At 54.7% G+C, this 20,893-nt stretch overlaps 2 protein-coding genes across 11 annotated transcripts in view; one reads left to right on the top strand and one right to left on the bottom strand.

Annotated features, from left to right (window-relative positions):
• DENND1A (DENN domain containing 1A) overlaps nucleotides 1-5,636 on the top strand; it is a 149,031-nt gene extending 143,395 nt beyond the window's left edge. For 5 of the 8 annotated variants that reach the window (XM_066201358.1, XM_066201354.1, XM_066201357.1 and 2 more), the window contains 2 exons: nucleotides 1,688-1,943; nucleotides 2,795-5,636. In XM_066201358.1, coding sequence (XP_066057455.1) covers nucleotides 1,688-1,943; nucleotides 2,795-4,081 — 1,543 coding nt within the window. In that variant the 3' untranslated portion in view covers nucleotides 4,082-5,636. Of the gene's footprint in view, nucleotides 1-1,687; nucleotides 1,944-2,794 lie in introns of those variants that run through there. The other 3 variants (XM_066201359.1, XM_066201361.1, XM_066201360.1) reach the window with 3 other exon arrangements.
• The window catches only part of CRB2 (crumbs cell polarity complex component 2), a 55,996-nt gene continuing 40,733 nt past the window's right edge, over nucleotides 5,631-20,893 (bottom strand). For 2 of the 3 annotated variants that reach the window (XM_066201351.1, XM_066201352.1), the window contains 7 exons: nucleotides 17,392-18,330; nucleotides 16,072-16,628; nucleotides 15,062-15,227; nucleotides 13,783-14,650; nucleotides 12,869-12,985; nucleotides 12,311-12,437; nucleotides 6,788-10,580 (listed from right to left, as the gene is read on the bottom strand). In XM_066201351.1, coding sequence (XP_066057448.1) covers nucleotides 10,353-10,580; nucleotides 12,311-12,437; nucleotides 12,869-12,985; nucleotides 13,783-14,650; nucleotides 15,062-15,227; nucleotides 16,072-16,628; nucleotides 17,392-18,330 — 3,002 coding nt within the window. In that variant the 3' untranslated portion in view covers nucleotides 6,788-10,352. Of the gene's footprint in view, nucleotides 6,753-6,787; nucleotides 10,581-12,310; nucleotides 12,438-12,868; nucleotides 12,986-13,782; nucleotides 14,651-15,061; nucleotides 15,228-16,071; nucleotides 16,629-17,391; nucleotides 18,331-20,893 lie in introns of those variants that run through there. The other variant, XR_010723531.1, reaches the window with a different exon arrangement.

The following is a 20,893-nucleotide window of genomic DNA, read 5'->3' as shown; positions in this document are numbered from 1 at the left end:
TTGCGTAGGGAGCAGGAAGTTTGTTTGGTCCCTTTGTATCCAGCTTTTGAATTTGTAACTTGTACATTCCCAAACCTCCGTGACTCAGTCTTGTACGACGGTGCTGAGCAGCTGGGCCAGAAGCGCTCACTGATGCTGTGGCTGGATGGTTCTGTCCTGCCCGGGGTGCCCGTGTGAGGTGAGGGGAGCCCTGCACTAAATCCCTCTTGCTGCCTATTTGAATATCCCAATCCCGGCAGGCAGCTCGGAGCTGAGCCCTCACTGAATGGCAGCAGAGGATTTGTTATTTCCTAACCTCGCCTGCTTGAGGAATTCTGGAGCGCGAAAGGGAGATAAATGGCATGGAGTTGCGCTCATTCTTTTAACAAATGCGGTCACTGGTTTGACCAGAGCCTGTAGGAAGAGGGGCCAGGGTCCTGTGAGCTGCTGCTTCAGACGTCCACGATGCCCCGTGCAGGCAGTTCAGGAGCTGGGAGATGGGTGATGCCCCGTCAGAGCTGAGCAGCTGGAGCCTGGCAGCCACAGCTGGGTCAGACCAGGCTGGAGAAGGAGGCTGCCAGGGGCACAGAGAGGTCTGCAGATGCTGAAAGCCATTGCGTGCTGCAGACACAGGTTCGGGGGCTGGCAGGGAGGAGATGGGACTGCAGGCAGGTGGGATGGGGAGGATCAGTAGGAAGGGGCCAGAAAATGTTCCCTCACTCATGTTTGGGGTGGAGGAGAGCAGTTTTGTTTGCAGAATATCCCCTGGGGGCTTGCAGCGTGGCCCAGAGCGATCTGAGGACAGGAGGTTGGTGAGCTCCCTGCCCTGAGGCCGTGTGCTGTCACCTGTGCCCTGCACCTGCAGTGTCCCTGTCCTGCTGTGGGCTCGGTGCCCGCTCCGTGTGTGCTGGGGAGGGAAGCAAGCTGGGCTCTCCCTATTTGCATGATAGAGGTGACAAAATATGGAAAGGGGAGGAGGGTTCTTCCATAGGATGTGTTTTTGCAGGTCTCACAAATACTTTCTTTTAATTGAAAGCTTGTTTAAATGCCACAGTACAACTGGCTGCCATCACGTGCCAATCCCCACTGCCATGTGTGGCGCTCGTTGTTATTAATTGGATGCACATCGTGCTGCTGTTCTCTGTACACACACCAAAATGCAAATGTGCTGGTTCAGTTTTTTGCTGAGGTATGTGCAAGAGAAGCATCCTGCTAACTCAGCCTTGGCTGGTAATGTAAAGGAGGTGTCTCCATAATGGATGATGGTGTTTCTTGATAAGATGACACCAATGAAATCATTGGAACCTGCACAGGGTTCCCAATTATTGCAGGAAAACACTGAGCTGTGTTGTGTGCTGAGTTAGCTCGGAGCCCAAGGATGTCAGAGCCTGCAAACACGGGGTGCAGAGGGATCCCACTACCCCTGCTCCAAGAGTCCCTCCTCAGCCTGGCTGGGCCTGCATGACCGCAGCTTTCCTCTGAGCACTTCCCAGCTCTCACCCTTGTGAGCGCCCCGGGGTGCGCGGTCCCCCCTGCATGTCCCCCGCCCTCGGGCACCGCTCACGGCCCGCTCTGCACGGGGGGCTCTCTGAGCTGTGCTTGCCGCTGGGCAGCTCTTTGTAACTCACCCAGCTCCTCAGGAAGTTGTGTTCCAGGCAAAGCGTGGGACACGTGGTCGTTGACAGTGCGCTGTTTGGTTGTGTGCCAGGCCTCAGCCCTACCGGGCCCTGAAGGAGTCGGACAGTGCCGATGGAGAGGACGCGGGCAGCCCGGAGAGGGCGAGGGAGCCGCTGCCCCCCAGCCCTCTGCTCTCCAGCAAGGCCTCAGAAGTCAACCTCCTGGAGGACATCTTCCCCAGCCTGCAAGTGGAAGGCCAGCCCCAGCCCCTGAGCCAGGCCAAGAGCCTGGAGGACCTGCGGACACCCAAGGAGGAGGCGGAGCAGCGCTGCTCCTTTGAGTACCAGGTCAGGGGCTTCCTGTGCCCTGGGCGGGGCACGGAGCTCATTCTGAGGAGCTTCTTCATACTATGGGATGGATCCTAATAATAATCAGCAGCAGCAGCTGTGTTCCAGGGGTTTGTTTATGTGTTCCTTAATTATTTTCTGAATGAAGGAGTGGCTTACATGGGGCTCAGTTATAAGCAACTGTTTCCTCTGAAGCCTTTGCTTCTGAAGGAGAGGGTACTTGCCCTGTTCCTCGGAACCTGTTTGTCCAATGGCTGTCACACACCGCTATCTTTGAAGCTGATGGTCGGCAGTGAGAATGAGTAGTTGGTAATTTTCAGGTCCCCTCCAAAGGTTTTTTTTCTTTTAATCTGGCTATTGTGGTCTAAGCATCATTTGAACAATCCCCTCTGAAGAAACGGGATTGTTTGTGAAGGAACATAGCTCGGAAAGTGTTAAACTAAAGCCGACTCCAAGATCTTCATCTGACATTAAAGAAGCAAATGCCATTTCTACCTTACAATAATACTGATTTTAGTGTTACATTCGGATATTTCATTTGTCAGCTTATTCCATGCTGGAGCTAAGGCTTCTCAGCTTTTGTGCCTTGGACACAGGTGTGTGCCCCTTACCGGGCTGTGGCAGATTCTCAACATGTCCCAGCTGAGCAGCCCTGTGGAGGCAGAGCTGGAACTGGAGCTGCAGAGTCCTGGCTGGTCCCTGTCTGCCCTTGCTGGCCACACGCTGTCGTCCCTCTGCACTGCTGGCAGCCTGGGGACAGATCCTGTCCCCTCACAGCAGCCTGAGCTCGCTTTCTGCTCTGTGCTGTGACAACACCACTGGCAGCTCACGTTCCTTGTGCTCTCTTGCAGAGAATGGATCTTGGCGTGCCCGAGAGGAGCAGGATTGTGCCGAGCATGAAGCTGTCCCACCCTTACAACAAGCTGTGGAGTATGGGCCACGACGACATGGCAATTCCCACCAAATATTCCCAAAGCTCACCCGAAAGGTCCTTGGCCGCCCTGGGTAACGTGCCCCCCGTCACCAGGAGACCCCAGAGCAGAGACAGTGGTGTGGCTCCTGCAGAAAAGGATGAACCCAGCCCTGCCATTCAAGGGAACATCACCATTCCTAGGCCACAGGGAAGAAAGACTCCGGAGCTGGGCATCGTGCCGCCGCCACCACCAGCACCCAGGGCTTCCAAGCACCAGGCTGCAGCGGGGTCAGCGGAGATCCTCCCCCCTCACGGGCGCAGCCCCTTGGTGTCCGATCTTATCCCGGAGCCCTTCGGGGCCGGCCGCGCGTCCCTCGAGCCCGAGGTGCAGCAGCAGAGTGCCGGCTCCTGCTGTCACCCCTCCCAGCTGCCGGCCGGAGCTGCCGGCGGCGCTGAGCTGCTGCAGCCCGTGCGGGTGCCGACGGAAGGGGCCGGTAAGGAGAGCGAGCTCCTGCTGAGCCTGCTGGACCCGCTGAGAACCGCGGGCTGGCCGGGCCGGGCCCCGCCGGGCTCCGCGCCCGCCTTCAGCACCCCGCCCGGTGACTTTGTGCCTGCTCCGGCCGCGCCCTTTGCCCAGCCCCTGGGCTACCCTGCCCCGGCTCCGGCTCCTTTTCTACAGCCCTGCCCCAATCCCTTCACCCACACGCTGCCGGGAGCCCTTCCCGTGTCCCTGGTGAGACCCCCGCGGGGCTCCTTCACCCCCTCCTTGGGGCACGCGTACAGCTCCAGCTTCATCGCCCCCGCTGCCGCCTTCTACCCAGCGCAGAGACCTCAGCGTCACATGGCCACGCTGTCCATGCCAAACCTGTTCAGCCAGGCTCCAGCTGTGCCAGCAGCTGGCTCCTTGCTCCTGCAGAGCCACAGCCCTTCTCCCACCAGCTCCCTGCAGCCACCGTGTCCGGGTGCTCCCTCCAAACCCCGAACGTTGCAGGTGGGCCAGCCCAGCACAAGGGTAGATCCCAAACAAGCCCTGGCTCTTCTGGCCAGTGAGCCCCCTCTGGTCCCTGCCAGGCCAGCCAAGGGCTTGGAGTCAGTGTTACTGTCCTCAAAACCTGAGGAGACAAAAGATCCATTTGAAGATCTGTTAAAAAAGACCAAGCAGGATGTGTCACCCACACCAGGTAAGGTGGAGCAGCTCAGAAAGCGATGGGAAACCTTTGAGTGACGTGCCCCATGGCCTTGGTGTCCTTTTGGAAGTGACAGAGGGATTTTTTGGTTTTTTTGAGCCAGCATAAAACCAAGCATTTCTTTTAAGGAAGGCTGAGCCAGGACCGCTGCAGGACCATCGCTGAGCTGCAAGTGAGCACGAGAGCTTTTTGCCCACAGGTCAGAGCCCCCGCTGTCCCAGTCCCCGCCACTGCTCCCTCACTCCCCGCCACCAAACCCCGGGATTCCTGCACTGACCAAAGCCTGAGGGGAGGCGGGCGGGCTTGGGCTGGGATTTCCACACGCAGCTTTTCGGGCGGCACTGCTGATGCCCAGGTTCCTCCCTCCCTGTGTTTTCAGTCCTTGGCACACCTGGAGTGTGACGCAGCCCGCTCTGCTGGGGTTCATTCCTGCCTCTGGGAATGGGCCTCGGTTTTTCCGGCATTGCACGCAGAGATACGAGGTTTTGTTTCCACGCACAAGGCGCAGCAAACCTGACTTGTGGGCTGCCCTGGACTGATCATCAGTCCCCGCTCGTGCTGGCTGAACCCAGCCGCTCGCAGAGCTGTGCTGTCAGATGGACTTCGGTGGCACTTCTGCCTCCCCCCGCCCCGAACACCAACAGCCAGGGCAGAGTTGTCTCAGGCCTGGAAACCACAGCACAGAGCAGCTGCTCAGGGATTGGTCCTGCATCTCTGTTGGGAAACTGGAAACACCAGCAATTGTTTTCTTTGTTTTCTTGACTTTGTTTTTGTTAAATACAGCAGAAAATAGAGGCCATAAAGAGTATCCTAGTTCTTATATATGTGTATCTTAATATTATCTATCAATATTATAAATTGCAGTATATGAATGGAATGTAACATTATCTTACTTGATTATTACAAACACAGAAGAGAAAAACCTTGGGGTATCGATGTTCCCAGCCGCTGGGGGCAGGTGAAGGCCGGTGTGCTGAGGGCAGGAGTGTCCAGGAGGGGGACCTGGGCTCGGTGGCCTCGCTGGAGCCCGGGGCTGGCCCCGCCTGGCCCGCGGGGCAGGAGCGCAGGGGACGCTCAGCTGGCTGTCCTGAGCCCCCTCTGTGCTCTCCTGACTTCTCACACCAGCCTCAGCATCCCCCGGGAAAGCTGCTGTCTCTGATCATTTCTGTTTCACTTCAGTGGTGCTTTTTTGGTTTGTTTTGTATCTGGGCACACTCTGGTGTAAAACCTGTCACTCTGGCAGAGGGAATCCCATCACCATTGAGCCTTTGAGAAAGGAAATCATCTTGGACATACGGGGAAATTGTTGTAAAGCTTTATCTGATTTCCAGTGTATCTATTTTATTCATGTTATCTTGGAAGTTTTCTTACTCTGGGGAATGGGAATGGCTGTCTCTGTGTTCGAGTCTGGGCAGTACAAAAGGAAAAATACCTGAAATGCTGCTGGTTTTGGGAAGACGACAGTATTCCAGGAATATTCTGTTTCTGTACAGTGCTGTTCCTCTGACAAGCCATTCACTTGGATTTGTATTTTCTTTTTGTGTTGAAAGACAGATGGGTTTAGTATTGAATAGTAAAATATTTAAAGTATAAGACACCAGTTCCATTTTATTTGATACAGTTCAGAGTAAGAACGTTTTATATAATTCAGTCTGGCATTTCAGAGCTCCTTTGCTATGAGCTGGATGATAAAACTCTCTGGATTATGGTGGATGTGAATGGGCACTGGACAACTGTCTAAGCCCAGTGATGTCACACAGTGGTCAGACACTGAGCAGCCCATCACGGATGCTTTAAACCACTCAGGAAACTCTATCCCACTGAAGTTCATTTCCCTCTCTGGTTACTTTGCCCATACTATGGATCATTTGCTAAGTCAATTTTGGGGCACTGAAGAGTATTAACATCTATTTGTTCACTCTCTGCTTTATTTAGCGCCTCTGAGATCCAGGAGGACAAGGAGTTTGTGACTTACTTCTGGAGCAGGAGACTTTTTTAGGGGTTTCTTGTAACAGGAATTGACCTATCCTTAGGGCATTTAGGGATTTTTTTGTCTTACTTAAACTCAGGAATGCCTAACATGATTCATTCCTGATGGTGCCAGGTGTAAACAGTCCACTTGTGTGGACCAGCTCTGGTTCAGTGCTAAGAAGGAATTTGGATGTTCTTATTAATCCAGTATAGCAGTGTTCCTGGTCTTCCTCAGCAGTGACTTTATACTCGGCTTTGTCCACGTTCCTGGACTCGCCCTGTGTTTGGCACCGCTTTGCTTATTTACAGCTGCTTCCTGCCATGAGAAATGAGTTTATTTTAAAACAAACAAGAAAAACCCCTTCAAAGTTCGTGGCGCCTCTGCTGCTGCACAGGAGGTGAAGTCAGGTCTGAGTCTTGTTCACTCCGGGGGGAGGCTTCCAGCTCCCTGCACAGGGCCGGGGCAGTCGCTGGGCACGGAGTCCCTCTGCCCCACGTTCCCGTCTCTTCGTTGCCCGTGAAGTCAGGGATAACGGTAAAAGGCTGAAGGGAGAGCAGAGGTTTCCCCGGCTCCCTCCCGTGGTGCAGCAGCTCTGTCCTGCTGCTGGCCTGTGCTCGGGGCTCTGGCCTGGGACACATCATCACAAAACGAAGCCTTTAACCGAAGAGCCCTCGAGGTTTGCAGCTGCGCAGGGAGGGGGCACAGGCCGCCATCAGCCATCCAGGCAGCAAGGTGTTCTTCGGGGAAAAACAGCCGCAAGTCAGCAACCAGGTCTGTTTTTAACCGAGTTTTATTGTAAATTTCTTTTGAAGGACATTCTAATTATTTACAAATTACAAAATTTACAATTAAAAAAGGAATCAGGATCATGATAATTAACTACAGCAAGTCCAGTTTTGTGAAAAAATATATTCAAAAATTAAATATCAAAAGAAAGTTAAGTTCATTACTGAAAAAAAAAAAACAAACCAAACCACCTTCCATAAATTATTTTGCAGAAATGCTCAAGACACTGACAAGAGTATTTTAACACCTTTGCTAATACTGGCTTTGGGTGCTTGGAATGCAGCCCTGAGGAGCTGCACGGCCGGACCTGCCGGGGGCTCCAGGGTTGGACCTTCCAGGGAACTGGGCTCCAGGGTTGGACCTTCCAGGGAACTGGGCTCCAGGGTTGGACCTTCCAGGGAACTGGGCTCCAGGGTTGGACCTTCCAGGGAACTGGGCTCCAGGGTTGGACCTTCCAGGGAACTGGGCTCCAGGGTTGGACCTTCCAGGGAATTGGGCTCCAGGGTTGGACCTTCCAGGGAACTGGGCTCCAGGGTTGTACCTTCCAGGGAACTGGGCTCCAGGGGTTGGACCTTCCAGGGAACTGCAGGAGCTCAGGGAGCTCTGGGAACACGGTCTGTGTTCAGCACCCTGCGGGCTGGAGGAACGGGGGCTCTTCTAGATCCTGCTGCTGTCTCATTTCTATACAGTGTAAACACCAATTGTGGAGTGGAGCAGAAAAGCAGAGGCAGGAGCTGCCCCGAGGTGGAGCCCCCGGGAGGTGATCGCACCCTCTGGGCTGCAGGACACCACGGCAGCTTTGCCAGGAGCCCCCAGTGCCCTTCCTTTGGCCCAGGAGGAATTTCTGCCTGGCCCAGCAGCCCCTGAGCCCCGCTGTGCTGGCACAGCTCTGCTGCCCTGGAGCCTCCAGTGCGCGGAGCCTCAGGAAAACCCCACTGACCTGCTCCCAGAGCCCCGGTGGCACAAGGGGGGCAGGCAGTGCCATCGGCTCTGCTCCCAGGGTGTGCTGGACCTCCCCAAAGAGCAGCTGCAAACCAGTGCAGGAACAGTGCCAGCAGTCACTGCTGCTAACCAGAGCACAGCAGCCACAGGCTCCCACCTGCAGCCAGGACATCCCTGTCACTGCCAGCTCCAGCTGCCTCCCAGACAGCCAGCTGCCCTCACACCTTCCACTCTTCTCCACTACTGCAGGGAAAGTGAGCTTAAAGACAAAATATTGTCTCCCACTCCTTTATTTCTTACTGTTCTCTGAAATTTCCATTCTTCTGTCAGCAGCTGCCTGTTGCAGAGACCTGTTCTTACACAGACACACTTGGTCTTAAATGGACACATGTGAGCAGTAGTTCCATGCCCCTCCCTTTGCTTGGAATTACAGAAATATTTATAGCTAGGATAGAAAAAAATAAATCCGAAAAGCAGACCAGAATAAACAGCATTTTCCTGTGGCAATGAGCTACATTGGGCAGGTTCCCATCCTGATTTTTAATAGTATTTTGGAGATTTAAAAGCAGACACTGTTCTAAAATACTCCTCATTGATAGTTGTAGTGATTATCCTGAAACACTAATTACTTTAGACCTTACCTGGCCTGCTGTGCTGCATTTCCTTCCACATTAGGCTAAAGAAGGAACAGTACATTCAACAGCTAAAACAGTAACACACAAGTGGAGCCACAAAATCAACCCCTTCTTAGTGCAGTGGAAAGCAGCTGCTGTGTCACTTACACCCACCCTGGTTTGGGTTAAAGGGCTGGTTAACTAAATTCCACTCTTCTGTACCAACAAGCCCAAACTTTCAGCGCAGAGAGGTCACTTGAAGAACTCTGTCTTTCTTTTTTCTCTCTCCCCTCCCTACCCCACAAGCGCCACCTGATGCTGAGCCCCTGGCTCTCACAAGGGTCAGTTCCGTGGTCAGCCCCAAGCCCCTGCTCGGGGAGTGGCAGAGCCGGATCAAACAGCGTGGGACCGTCCTCCTCTCACCGAGGTTAAACTCTAACTGGCACCTCAGGGTCAGAAAGGCACTTCTCTGTTCCCGTGGTTTGGGCTGCTCTCCGGGAAGGCTCCAGCAGCCCCGCACGGCCCAGGGGCGCTGCGTGCCAAGCCAGCTCTGGCCGGCTGGAAGGGCGGCAGCAGCCCTAGGAAGGATTTCCCACCGCTCACTCACCTGCCTGAGCCTTGCAGAGGAGCCGCAGGCCCGCGTCTTTTGAAAAAGCCTTGTTTTTCATGATTTCTGGATACGGTGCTCTGATTCCCATTCACCGGACCTGCCTCGGGGCGGATTTCCTGTGTCACGGCCCCATCTTCTGTCGGGCGCCGTGTCGCCCCGTGCCCCAGCCGCTGCTCTGCCCTGGTCCCCCGGCCCTCGGCAGTGGGTTTTCCTCCCCAGCGCAGCCGGAGCAGGCGGCAGGAGGGCGCGGAGCGCGGAGCCGCGGCCGGGGCGGCGGGCGGTGCCTGGGGCCGGGCCGCGGGCGGGCTCTCGGGCTCCGGCCGAGCCGAGCCGAGCCGAGCCGAGCCCCGCAGCCCGGGGCCCCGGGGCAGCTCCCGCGGCCGCTCCGGGCTCAGATCAGCCGCTCCGTCGGGGGCATCTTGATCACGTTCCACATTTCCACGCGGGCCCCGTCCTTCTCCTGCCGGCTCGGGCTGTACGTCCCCTGAGTCGCTCTCCTCCTCTTCATGGCGATCGCCGCGGCCACGACCGCTGCGAGGAGCAGGGCGGCCCCCGCGGCCCCGAGGCCTCCCACCACGGAGGAGTGGCTGAGGTGCGCCCACACTCGCTGCTGCGGTAGAACAGGGAGTTACTCCGAGCTCCCAGCGGGACGCGGCTGCATCTCACGCCCCTGCGCCCCAGGGCTCCCCCTCAGCTGTGCCGTGCAGGGCAGGAGCTCCCCGTTCCCCGTCCCCCAGCGCCCCGGGGACGCACAGCAGGCCGGTGAGCCTTTTCCTGCGCCCTTCTCCCCTCCATGCACACCGAAGTCCGGCATCCGGCAGCTCCGGCACTGGCCCACACCCCTGGAGTCCTGCCTGCCCCTTGCCGGCACGGTACCCATGGGAATGTCTAACAGCACCACGTCCTCAGCATGACTGACACAAGGATTTGATCATTCCTGTCGGTTCCCTGTAACACGGGGCTGCCACAGGGAGGGCACAGCTGCTGTTGCTGTTGAAGACTCGGAAAGCCTCGCACACCTGAGCTGAGTTTGAATGTTTCTCAGCTGTTGACAAACCCAGAGCAGAATATACCAACCAGCCAGGGCCTTCCGCGGCTCCTGAGTGGGACTGAGGGGCTGAAGCCGCCCAGGGCCTGGGGTCACCGTGCCCCGGAAGGCTGGTTTAAGGTGCCTCTCCTGCCTGGCAGGGGCCCGGAGCCAGAGGCACGGCGGCTGCGGCTGAGGCGAGTCCGCGGCAGGGCGGGAGGGAGGGCAGAGGCTCCCCCGGAGCCCCGCGTGTGCAGCTCTCGGCACAACTGCCCGGGCGCGATGTCCTCGTCTCCCGGGCAGGCCCGGCGGAGCCGCCGCCGCCACCGCGGCAAGAGCTCCAGGGCCCGGGCGGGGCCTAGATCAGGCGCTCCTCGGGCGGCACCTTTAGGACACTGTCCATCTCCAGCCGAGCTCCTGCCACCTCCTGCTGGCTCGGGCTGTAGGTCCCCTCGGACTGGCGCCTCTTCCTTGCCGTGAGAACCAGGAATATGAGCCCAATGCTGAGCAGCAGCACAGAGCCGCAGGCTACAGGGACAGCTACTTCAATTAGTGGGGAGGGGAAGAGAGCACCTGGAGTCCCTTTCTGTAAAAGAAATTGATGGAGAAACAATGAAACTCCAGTGGTTACAGTGACTGCAGTAACTGACCAAAACGGTCAGAGGGAAAAAGGGGTTTAGAAAAGCCAAAAAAAAAAAAGCGCTTTTTCCCAGCAAGACAACTCCTTAAGATGGAAATGCCAGTTTGCTCAGCATCTACAGTGGGAGTCTTTAAAGGTGCCTTCTTATCAACATCAGACTAAAATTACACAGGTGGCACTGGCACCGTTGTGACCAATGTTGAAAAAAAGAACCCAACAAAAAGCCCCTTTGAAGTTAATGCAGAGTAATGGGAACTTTCAGTAACTCAAAAAAATTTCCCCAAGCAGGGGAACGATCCTAAAAAAAAAGTTCAATGATGCCTATGATGGCAAAGCAGAGAATTGATTAAGCTGTTAAGGTGTGAAACAGAATTGCAGAACTTGCAGCAGGAAGGGGAAGATGTTGAAGAGGTCAGGGCATGGATGGGAGATAGAGATGATAAAAAGCCCAAGTACTGAGGAGAGAAATGAGAATTCCCGAGCTTCTGGTGGAATCAAGGATGGCATAACTAAAACAACTGTGGATTTCTCTATCATGAGACAAAGCTTTAAAATTACAATAAGCTTAAAAATAAGATATTTCCTATTGCTAATAATGGTATAAGCCACCTTAGAGCTAAAACTGAAATAATTCAAGCTGGATGGATGCCACTCAGAGTGCGCTCGTGTCACAGAGCAAAGAAGGAACGTTCCCAGGGGATGTGGAAGGCCCTCTGCCCTTTGCCAATGCCTGCAGTCCAGGAGGATCCCCGGAGCGCCGGGGGCGTTAGTTCCGGACCATGCGGGTTAGCGCAGCAGCACGAGGGCCCAGCAGGGCAGCCCCCGGGGCGGCTGCTGTGGGAGGGGAGAGCTCCAGCACCGTCCCCAGCCCCTCCCTGCCCGACCGGGGGCCTGGCTGCACAGCAGGGGAAGGAAGGAGTGAAGAAAAGCAAGGGGAGGGCGATGAAAACGAATACCAGGAATCCACAAGAAGTGTCCCGGGACAGAGGAGATAGAGACGCGTGAAGGAGTCTGTGCATGCAAACCGGAGATGTCAGGGTGGCCTTGGCACGTGCGTTAGAGCCCTGGGAAACAGCAACAGCAGCAAACCCCGCCTGGCACACAGCCCTTTCCATGCAGGATGGGTTAGTACATTCCCAGGTTACCCAACGAGCCGCCTGTCCATGCAGCAGCTTCCCACAGAAAGCAGGGGTATGGATCCCACCCCCCGGGAGCATCCCAGCCCCACCCTGGACCCTTGGCTCAGGCTCAGCTGGGCCGGGGCAGCAGCAGCTCAGGGACAGGACTCAGGTGTTTCACACACACCTGAGCCGCTCTTGGCCTGACTTTAGCCCACTGCCCTTCTCCAGACTTCCATTTCTACTCAGATGATCTTTGGAGAGGGAAGGCGTTCAGTAACTCTTATCCAAGATAAAACACCAAATGAAATTCCACTCTCCAGGAACCTGGGTCAACTGCAGCAGCTGGATTACTGTCTGAAGAGCTGTGAAATCTATGGAAATGTGCAGAGACAGCCCCAAAAGCCATATGGCAGCACATGCAGATACTGAGGTGCATTTACTGCAGTTGTTTATATGCTGAAGACTAAGACGCAGCAGCACTGCAGAGAAAAGACCAATTCAGCATTCCCCAACTGTGCTTTAGGCAGGACAGGAGCGGGGAGGGGCAGAGCTTACGTTGATGTCGCAGCGCTCGCCGGTGAAGCTGGCGCTGCACACGCACTCGTATCTGTTCTCGGAGTCCTGGCACGTGCCCCCGTTCTGGCACGGGTTCGGCTCACACTCGTTGATGTTGATTTGACAGCTGGAAAGGAAGAGCGGATTAGAATTGTCTTATGTTTTCTTGTGCCACGGAACACAAGACCATCCAGTCTAAAAAAGCCTCTTTTGTTTGAAAAGTGCCCGTTGCAGCTTCTCCAGGTGCTTTCTCTGGAGTCAAACAGCGTGAAATTCTCCCCTGTTCACACCAACCCTCCTGCTGTGCTTTCTGTGGGACTGAGGCCGGCACAGGTCTCCAGCACAGGTAGTGTGCTTGAAAAAAACTTGGAAGCAGTTCTTGCTGCAAAAACGGGTGTTGGCAGCTGGATGATCTGAAGCCTCCCTCTGCTCCGAGCTACAGCTCACGCTCCATCAGGAGCAGCTGTGTGCGTGACACAAGGACACGGAGAAGGGTGAAGCAGTGGCCTTGCTCTGCCACCCACTGAGACCAGCCCTGGATGCCAAAGCAGCACTTACTTCCTTCCGGTGAAGCCAGGCCTGCAGGAGCAGTTGGCTCCCCAGCTCTCGGTGATGCACCTGCCACCGTTCAGGCAGGTGAAGTTCTTGCCACACTGCTGAGGAGGGAACGGCCACCTGGGGAGAGCAAGGGGCAGCCTTTAGAGCACTCAGGTGTTGGGGAGGGCAGAGTGGTCTGGGGCTCGGGGGGAATGGGGCTGGCCAGAGTCATAAACACGGCGATTAGTGTTTCTAGGAAGGAGTTTGACGCAAGTGAAAAAGGGAATAGTCTCAGAAATCATCAGAGTATTCCTTGGCTCGGGCCCGGGGAACAGGCAGGAGCTCCATCAGTGCTCAGACTTCTCTCAGACACGCCCGTTCTCGCAATGAAAATACAGGCAGGGACAGGACAGTGCTGGAACAGAACAGCCAGGCCCCAGGAAGGATAACGCCAGTACCAGGAAACTGTCTGCACCAGAATGCAGCAGGATCAACAGGAAAATCATCCTGGATAGAACAGGGAACTGAAACCCAGCCATGGCAGCATTTAACTCCATTTGAGGAGTCAAATGTTCCATCTGAACTGGCACAGGAGGCTTCGTTTTCAATCAGCATAGGAATATGGCAGAGGGGAATCAAGTCACAGATAAGATGGATTTCTTGGGGAGTGCTAGAGGGAAATGACAGCAGGCCAGAGTACGTGCCCTTCAAACAGCTCTGAAAGGCAGCACGAGGATAACCCACATGTAAAGGAAGGATCCTTATCCTGTACGAGGCTGAGCCCTGTCAGGGAGGGTTTGGACCTGGACAGCACCTTCCAAATCAAAGCACAATTTAGGTTCTTTAGCTACGAGATGCTCACAATGAAAAACGTTCCCCAAGCATCCCACAGTCAAAGTGCAGTTCGTCTGGAGGCCGCTGTGGCCGGCACTTACTCGCAGCGAGGTCCCGAGTACTGCGGGGGGCACTTGCAGGAGTACCCGTAGACGCCATCGACGCAGGTGGCTCCGTTCAGGCACTGGTGCCGCACGCAGTCGTCCACGTTGATGTCGCACCTCTTGCCGATGAAGCCGCGGAAGCAGTCGCACTGGAAGTCTGCCACGCCGTCCAGGCAGTCCCCGTGGACACAGGGGCTGGGCTGGCAGTCGTCGATGTTGGCCTCGCAGCGCTGCCCGGCCCAGCCCGCGCTGCAGGCGCAGCCGAAGGAGTTGAACAGGTCCTGGCAGGTGCCGGCGTTGAGGCAGGGGCTGGAGGCGCACACGTCGGCCCCGGAGCAGCCCAGCCGGGCAGCGCCCGGCCCGGCCCGCTGGAACTGCTCGGCCTGTGGGTACGGCCCGTGGGCCGCCAAGGGCAGCAGGATGCCCCCGATGTGCACCCGGCCCAGGCAGCCGGTGAAGTTCTCGGCCAGAACCACCAGCGCGTCGTTCTTGAGGAAGTCCAAGCTGCCGGCGCTGCCCTGCAGGGTGACGTTCACCGAGCCGTCCAGGCGGAGCAGCCACCGCGAGGAGAGCGCGGCCGGCTCCTCCATGGCCACGGACACGCTGTGCCAGGCCCCGTCCGTGACCGCCTGCGGGCTCAGGAAGCTGACACCCTCGATGCTGTTCCCGCTCCTGATGTCAATAAGCAGGGAGGAGTTCTTAATGGCTACCTGCAGGGAATCCACCTCTTCCACGGCCCGAAGCAGAACAGCATCTTCGTCTCTGGTTCTGAAGTCCACGTGGAGGCTGCTCAGAGTTCTGGTCACTGATGCGTTGGTGGTAAATTCCATGGCAGCGTCATTATTAAATGTTGCATTGGCCAGACCTATAAATAGAGGGGGAGAGCACGAGGGATTTCAAAGACAGTTGGTGTCCTGTTTGAGCAATGGCACACCGCTGGCGGGTCCTCTCCCTAAGAAGCCCTAAGCTTAGTGTGAGCAGGATTACAGGCGAGCTGCTGGCAGCCTTAAAGCTCTTCCTGTTTACAACTGCACCTCCTGTAATAATATCCAGCTCTTAGGCAGCAATTTTTACTCCTCAGCGGTGCTCTGTCACACCTGGGGCAAGCCCAGGGAAGCTGTGCTGCCTGCAGCTGTGTGCACCTGGGCACCACTCCGTGTCCTTCCTGCAGCACGTGTTCGTATTGTTTCAACAGCACAAACTGTTGTGGGAATATTGATTATAGACAGAGAACAGGGGGATTTTACCCGCACACCAGCAGGAGAACAGAACTTACACACATATCCTGCCACAACGTCTACGCAGGTGGTGGCTTCAGGACATGGGTCACTTTCGCACCAGACTTTCTCTTCACAAAACTTCCCAGTGAAATTAGCTGGACAGCTGCAATGGAAATCATTCCAAGTGACAATGCATCTGCCACCATTCTGACATGGCTCAGACTGAAAAACAAAACAGGGCAATTTAGGGGCAGAGTAATTCATCTCGAGGCCTAAGAGAGTTTGGTAGAGTTGTGACAATGAAGACGAGCACTAGCAGCATTTGAATCTAGAGAGGAGGGAAATGGAACTTCCTCAGGAGCAGTGAGGGAAGCACAAAGGTCTCTGTACAAGAAATTCCTGAGCCCCTGCTCCCCCCTGTGCACAGCACTGACCAACAGGAACTCCAGCAATTTGGCAAAGGACAAGGCACAAAAGCACAGGTGAGGAACAGATGAAACAAACTGTGATGCTCCCTAGAAGCTCACAAAGTTGTGTCACCGGAAGGACACCCCTAACACCACAGGTGTGACAATACTTCAGAGCACCATCAGCAAGAAGGGCGAGATACGGGAGTATGGCCTCCCCGTCACTGGGTGTGGCACAGGGAAGAGCCAGGCTCTGGTCCAAGGGCACATGGAGAAAGCTCCTTCAGCTTGTGGTGTGGCAGATTCCTGGGGAAGAGGTTGTTGTGCAATTGGAACAGGATGAAGGGAGGGGCTGGCGAGGTTCCAGGTTAGAGAGGGGAGTCTGGAACCTATGTGGGCTCAGCAAAGGGGAGATGGGCAGCACAAAAGCCACTGGCCAAGTTCTAAAAGCACAAAATCTACAGGGGAGCTTGAGAAAACTCAGTGTTTAAATCATATGTAGCCTATTGAGTGAGGTGGGAGCACACAGAACCATTGCTCTTCAACACATCAAAAAATCTTCTCCTCTTTCTGGTATCAGCAACAGTCAGGCTTTGGTGTAATGACAGAACTACAACAACCCCCTGCACGCACAGAGACAGACAAGACACAGCACACACCTTGCAGGTGTCATCGGAGATGCAGCCATTCACAAGATTTCCAGTTTGAGTCCTATTGAGTTCCTCTGGCAAACTGTTGTTCTCCACCTGGAAAAACTGTATCTGGTGGCTGTTGAGTTGGATGTCCTGCAAACAGCCCTTGAAATAGCCCCCCCAGAGCTCAGCCCTGCCGGGGTTGGGGTGTCCCCCAATAAACACCTCCGAGCCAGCTCCCAGGGCTTGTGCCGGCAGCTGCCCCAGCTGCACGAGGGCGTCTGACTGCAGAGCACCCACAGAGCCTCCCCGGAAAGACAGGGCCACCAAATGTCTTCTCCCATCAACCAGACTGCCCGGCAAGGTCACAGTGTCCGTCGGTGAGGTCTCTACGCTCAGCTGGCCACCCCTCAGGTACAGGGTGAGGCAGGGGCCTGTCCCATTGCACAGCTGCAGTAACAGACCAGCGGGCTTCCGGCTCCGCACGAAAAAGGAGAGGTTGAAATCTGCGCCAAGGCTGTCAGAAAGGGTGAAAGAGGCAAAGCTGGTGGAATTCTCTAGGCCAAATGTTGCTGCTGGGTGCTCTGGAAGAGAAAAGAAACAGGCTTCAGCTCAGAGATAAAGGGGATGCAGCTCCTTAGGAATGGGGCAAAAGCTTCTTCTCAACGTTTTCCACGTGTGCCAGGGTGCCAATGCTCCTCCCCACAGGTCTGTGACACTAAGGAGGAGGTGAATGTGTCCTTGCTTCCTCTGGAGGGCACAAATTCAAGTATCCAAGTAGCATGAGAGTGAAATACAGGTCTAGCAGAGCCCTTGCCAATCCAGCACATTTACTCAAGGACTTTTGAAATACAGAGTTGCTTTTTAAATTTGTAGATTTGCTAACAGCAGTACATGCCGTATTTAGGGCTCAGAAGAGTTGAAAAAAACCACCCAATACTAATACAAGCCTTGCAGGAGCAAAAAAATGCAAGTAGATATGATTTTAACTCAGAATTGTCAGAGAGCCTCCTTTAATACTCTATAGTTTATCTATCATTTCTATTCATCCTCAACTAAGAAGCCCAAGATCAACTTTGCACAGTGAAACAACTTCCCTGCTCCCCTGCATTCACACAGATCTGTTACAAAGGTGAAGTCAGAGCCTCTACCAGGAATAACCTGCGCCACAAAAGCGACAGTCACTCCTGCAGGAGCAAACGACAGGAAAGGGATCAATGAGAATTTTATGCACAGAGGCTTTTGCTTTATTTCCCCCCGCCCCGGTCGAAGAGGAAGTCCTGTTTCCAGAGCTACCATGCAAGCTTCCGCAGTGGAGCCGGCAGGTGTCAATGCCACGGCACTTACCATAGGAGCAGGCTGGGCCTCCAAAGGGCCTGGCACAGTCACACCTGAAGGTGGCCCAGAGGTCCACGCAGAGCCCTCCGTGGGAGCAGGGCCGGGAGAGGCACCACTCGGTGCGGTCACAGCCCGGCCTCGCCGGGGACGGCTCCCGCAGCGGCAGGTCCGCCGGCAGCACGGCCTCAGCATCCACCTGCAAGTCCTGCAGGCAGCCCACAAAGCCCTGCCGGCTCCCGGTGTTGTTGGCCATTGCATCCTCCGTACCTCCAATGTACAGATTCAGGAAGGCTTGTGGGACCGAGGCAGTGACTGGTGGGACAGGAGAGCTCCGCAGGCAGAAGCCGGCCTCACAAGAGCCGTGCCAGAGCTTCAGCTGCACCTCGCTGTGCACAACGACTTCCACTTTATGCCACTGGCCATCGTCCACCCTCAGCCCCTCTAGGAGCAGCGGGTACCCAACATCGTCCCGGTGCAGCTCTGCGTGCAGGATGCCATCCAAGAGCTCCAGGAACAAGTACTCGGCCTCACGGCCTCGGTAAAAAAGGACAGCGCTGGGCAGAGTGGTGCGGAAGCGCAGGGACACGTTGGCTCCTCCTGCAGCCCTGCCGCTCTGGCTGTCCTCGGGCAGCTCCATGAGGAGATACCCTCTGGAAACAAAGGAAAAGGTTGTCGGTGTCGAGCACGTGGCATCATAGAACCCAGGCTGGCACTGGCACAGGTGCCCGTGGCTCTCAGCCTGGTAGGTTGGGATGCACAAGGCCTCGTTTTGGCAGTCGTGTGTCTGGCACCCAGTGAGCGGGACAGAGCAGTTCTTCCCTCCCCACGTAGTGCCATCCTGGCCAGGGACACAGTGGCAGGAATAGTCAGCAATGCCATCCTCACAGACAGCTCCATTCTTGCAGGGACCCTCCTCACACTCGTTGATGTTCACAGCACATTCCACACCTGTGAAAGAGATTTAGAGATGGGATCTCACGGTGGGACTGGGACTCCCTCCCAGAGCCTGTCAGGCACAGCCCCCCCAGTTCTCTCCAGGGCCCCACACTCACTCTGAGGGTCCTGCTGATGGTGCAAGAGCAAGAAAACCAAACTCCTGTGTCCTCCCAGGTGCTACTTATAGGGCTTTGGCCTGTCAGCCCGAATCCCCCCACCAACTGCTGTCCTGTCCCAAGCTCAAACCCCACGGGCAGTCAACGTGCAGAAGGTATGGAAGGACCAAAAGAGCACAGACAAGGGATTTATGCTTTTGTCCTAATAGATTTGGTATGTCTGAAAGGCCAGGTAGGTCTATAGATCTAACTGTTCCAGGCACCAGTGTTGCAGACAGCAGTAAAAGAGGAAGTTACTGGAAAGCCTCAGTTAAAAAAATTGAAATTCCAAGACGACCCACCGGTTGTAAAACTCACAAAACCCAATTCATTACCAAACAACAAACACAACATGCTCCACAGGCACTCTGCCCTGCTGGCACTAAGCTGATTTCAGTTGTGCCCAGTCCTGCAGAAATGGACTGGGTGAGGTCCTGCACTGCAGCTGTGTCTCCTGGCGGCACACGGATCCCAATGGGGCTCAAGTCAATTACCAAATCTGGCTAATGAAAATCTGCTGTCATTTTCCTGAGCATCCCCAGACTGACAGAAGAGCCCTGAACCAGTCCAGTTTATCTAGCCCATAACATTGGTTTTCACTAATCTTCAGAGACAGTCCCACAGATAAACCAAGCATGGATTATCCCAATCTAAGAGCATTACACCCGATCCAGCCAGCAAGCACAACGAGGGCAGCAGGAAGAAAAAGAAGGAATTCACACACAAAGGAGGGGAATCAAAACACAAAGGACATTTGTAAAGAAAAGCCACTAGACAGAATGTGCATGTCAAAGAGATTAGAGAGCTGCCTGGGGCACAGAGAGGAGGGGAGATGGGACATTAGGAGCACTGGAGCTGGACTTGATGTATGATTACAAATAAAAACATAGCGAAGATACAGGTTCTTGAATATTTGCAGTGATGGTTTGTCCCCTGAGCTCTGCAGAGGGATGAGCAGCAGCTTCTAGCTCCAAACTGTGCCAGAGGAGGGACAGAGCTCTGGGGAGCACTGAAAGAGAAATGCAAGGCTCCAATTCTGCACTTTCCAGGTGTGCCAGGGCTGTTCGGTAAGTAACAGGACCTTCACCCCCTCAGCACTGCCCCTCTCCTCTTACTGCTGGGCTTGCTCAGCAAGGGAAGAGCAGGCACGGAATTAAGGTTGCAGCACATGTGTTGGAATAAACAGAGTATAAGGGATTTCACTGGGCCTGGAGAATCCCAGTTTGGGAGAAGACTTCAATCACAGCTGGGAAAAATCAGCAGAGCAGTATGACTGTGTGGAGTGGGGTTCCTTGGAGGGCTCTCCCAGCTGCAGGAGGCATGTCTGCGGTCAGATTTAAGGGGAGAGGCTGCTGAATAAGGAAAGACAGGTTTGGTATAGTCCCAAACCCTCGAGATGCTGCTGTTTCAGATCAGAGTTGCTGATATTTACCAAGGCAATGAGGGCAAGATAACATTGGTTTGGATAACACAAGGAGAGATGCCGTGAATTTTTGCATTTCTGAGAAGGCTGGGAGGAGAGAGGCCCATTTTCCCACTCCACATTCCCAGCTGAGCAGGTCTCAGCTCTCTCTGGCACAGCACAGGAGCTCCTGCCTGGGCTGTCCCTGCCCCACAGACCCCCAGTGCTCACACCAGGTGGGACATTTGTCCCCAGGGTGGGTGCACAGCCCCAGGCTGGTGGCTGATTAAACACCAGGGATGCAGCTGGTTTGATTTCTTAGATTATTTGTTTGAAATGGGTGAAAAGGAGATTGCACAAGAGTTCTAAAAATCTGGCTAATGGCAATTTATTTTTTTCCTGGAAGACTTACTAAGCAGTTATCTGGAGCTACATCACTACAGCTTCCAAAAGTACAGATCCTGGATATCCGTTATTGCAATCTTCTCCAAGATGTGGACAGTTGTGTCTTTGCAGACCCACTGGGAAGTAGATATTAAGAAGTTGTTCAACACTAACTGGTTTTTCTAAGAGCAGCATGGGCATCCCTTTTCAGGTTTATTTAAAAAAAAAATAAAATTGGGAGACATGACTCTGTTCAACAAAAGCAAGTAACAAAACCAAGTTATTCTTGTAAACAAGTAATAGTCTCCTCTGCTCCCTCTAAATTTCATAGCCAAAATGTTTACTTTTATTTGCGCCATCGATAGTTAAAGCAACCAGTCTGATTCATTACACCATTAGGAGACTTTCAAACGTTTAATGAGCTCCTTATCTAGTTAAGGACTAACAATAGCAAAGCAGTGGAACTTGTTATCTGCAAATCAGACAAGTGGTATCTAAAAGGCTGCTATCTGGAGTCAAGGATTTCAAACATTCCCTCAGTTCAGCAGTGCCTGAGGTAACAGTCCCAAGCCACCAAACCCACAGGGGCTGGCTGAGAAACACTCAGAAGTGGCTGAGCTTTCAGAGCCTCCAG

This window comes from Chamaea fasciata, unplaced genomic scaffold, assembly GCF_029207755.1.
Source record: "Chamaea fasciata isolate MVZ Bird 193981 ecotype frontalis unplaced genomic scaffold, bChaFas1.0.hap1 SCAF_20, whole genome shotgun sequence".
Taxonomy (NCBI): Eukaryota; Metazoa; Chordata; class Aves; order Passeriformes; family Sylviidae; genus Chamaea; species Chamaea fasciata.
This window is presented reverse-complemented; position numbering and strand designations above follow the sequence as displayed.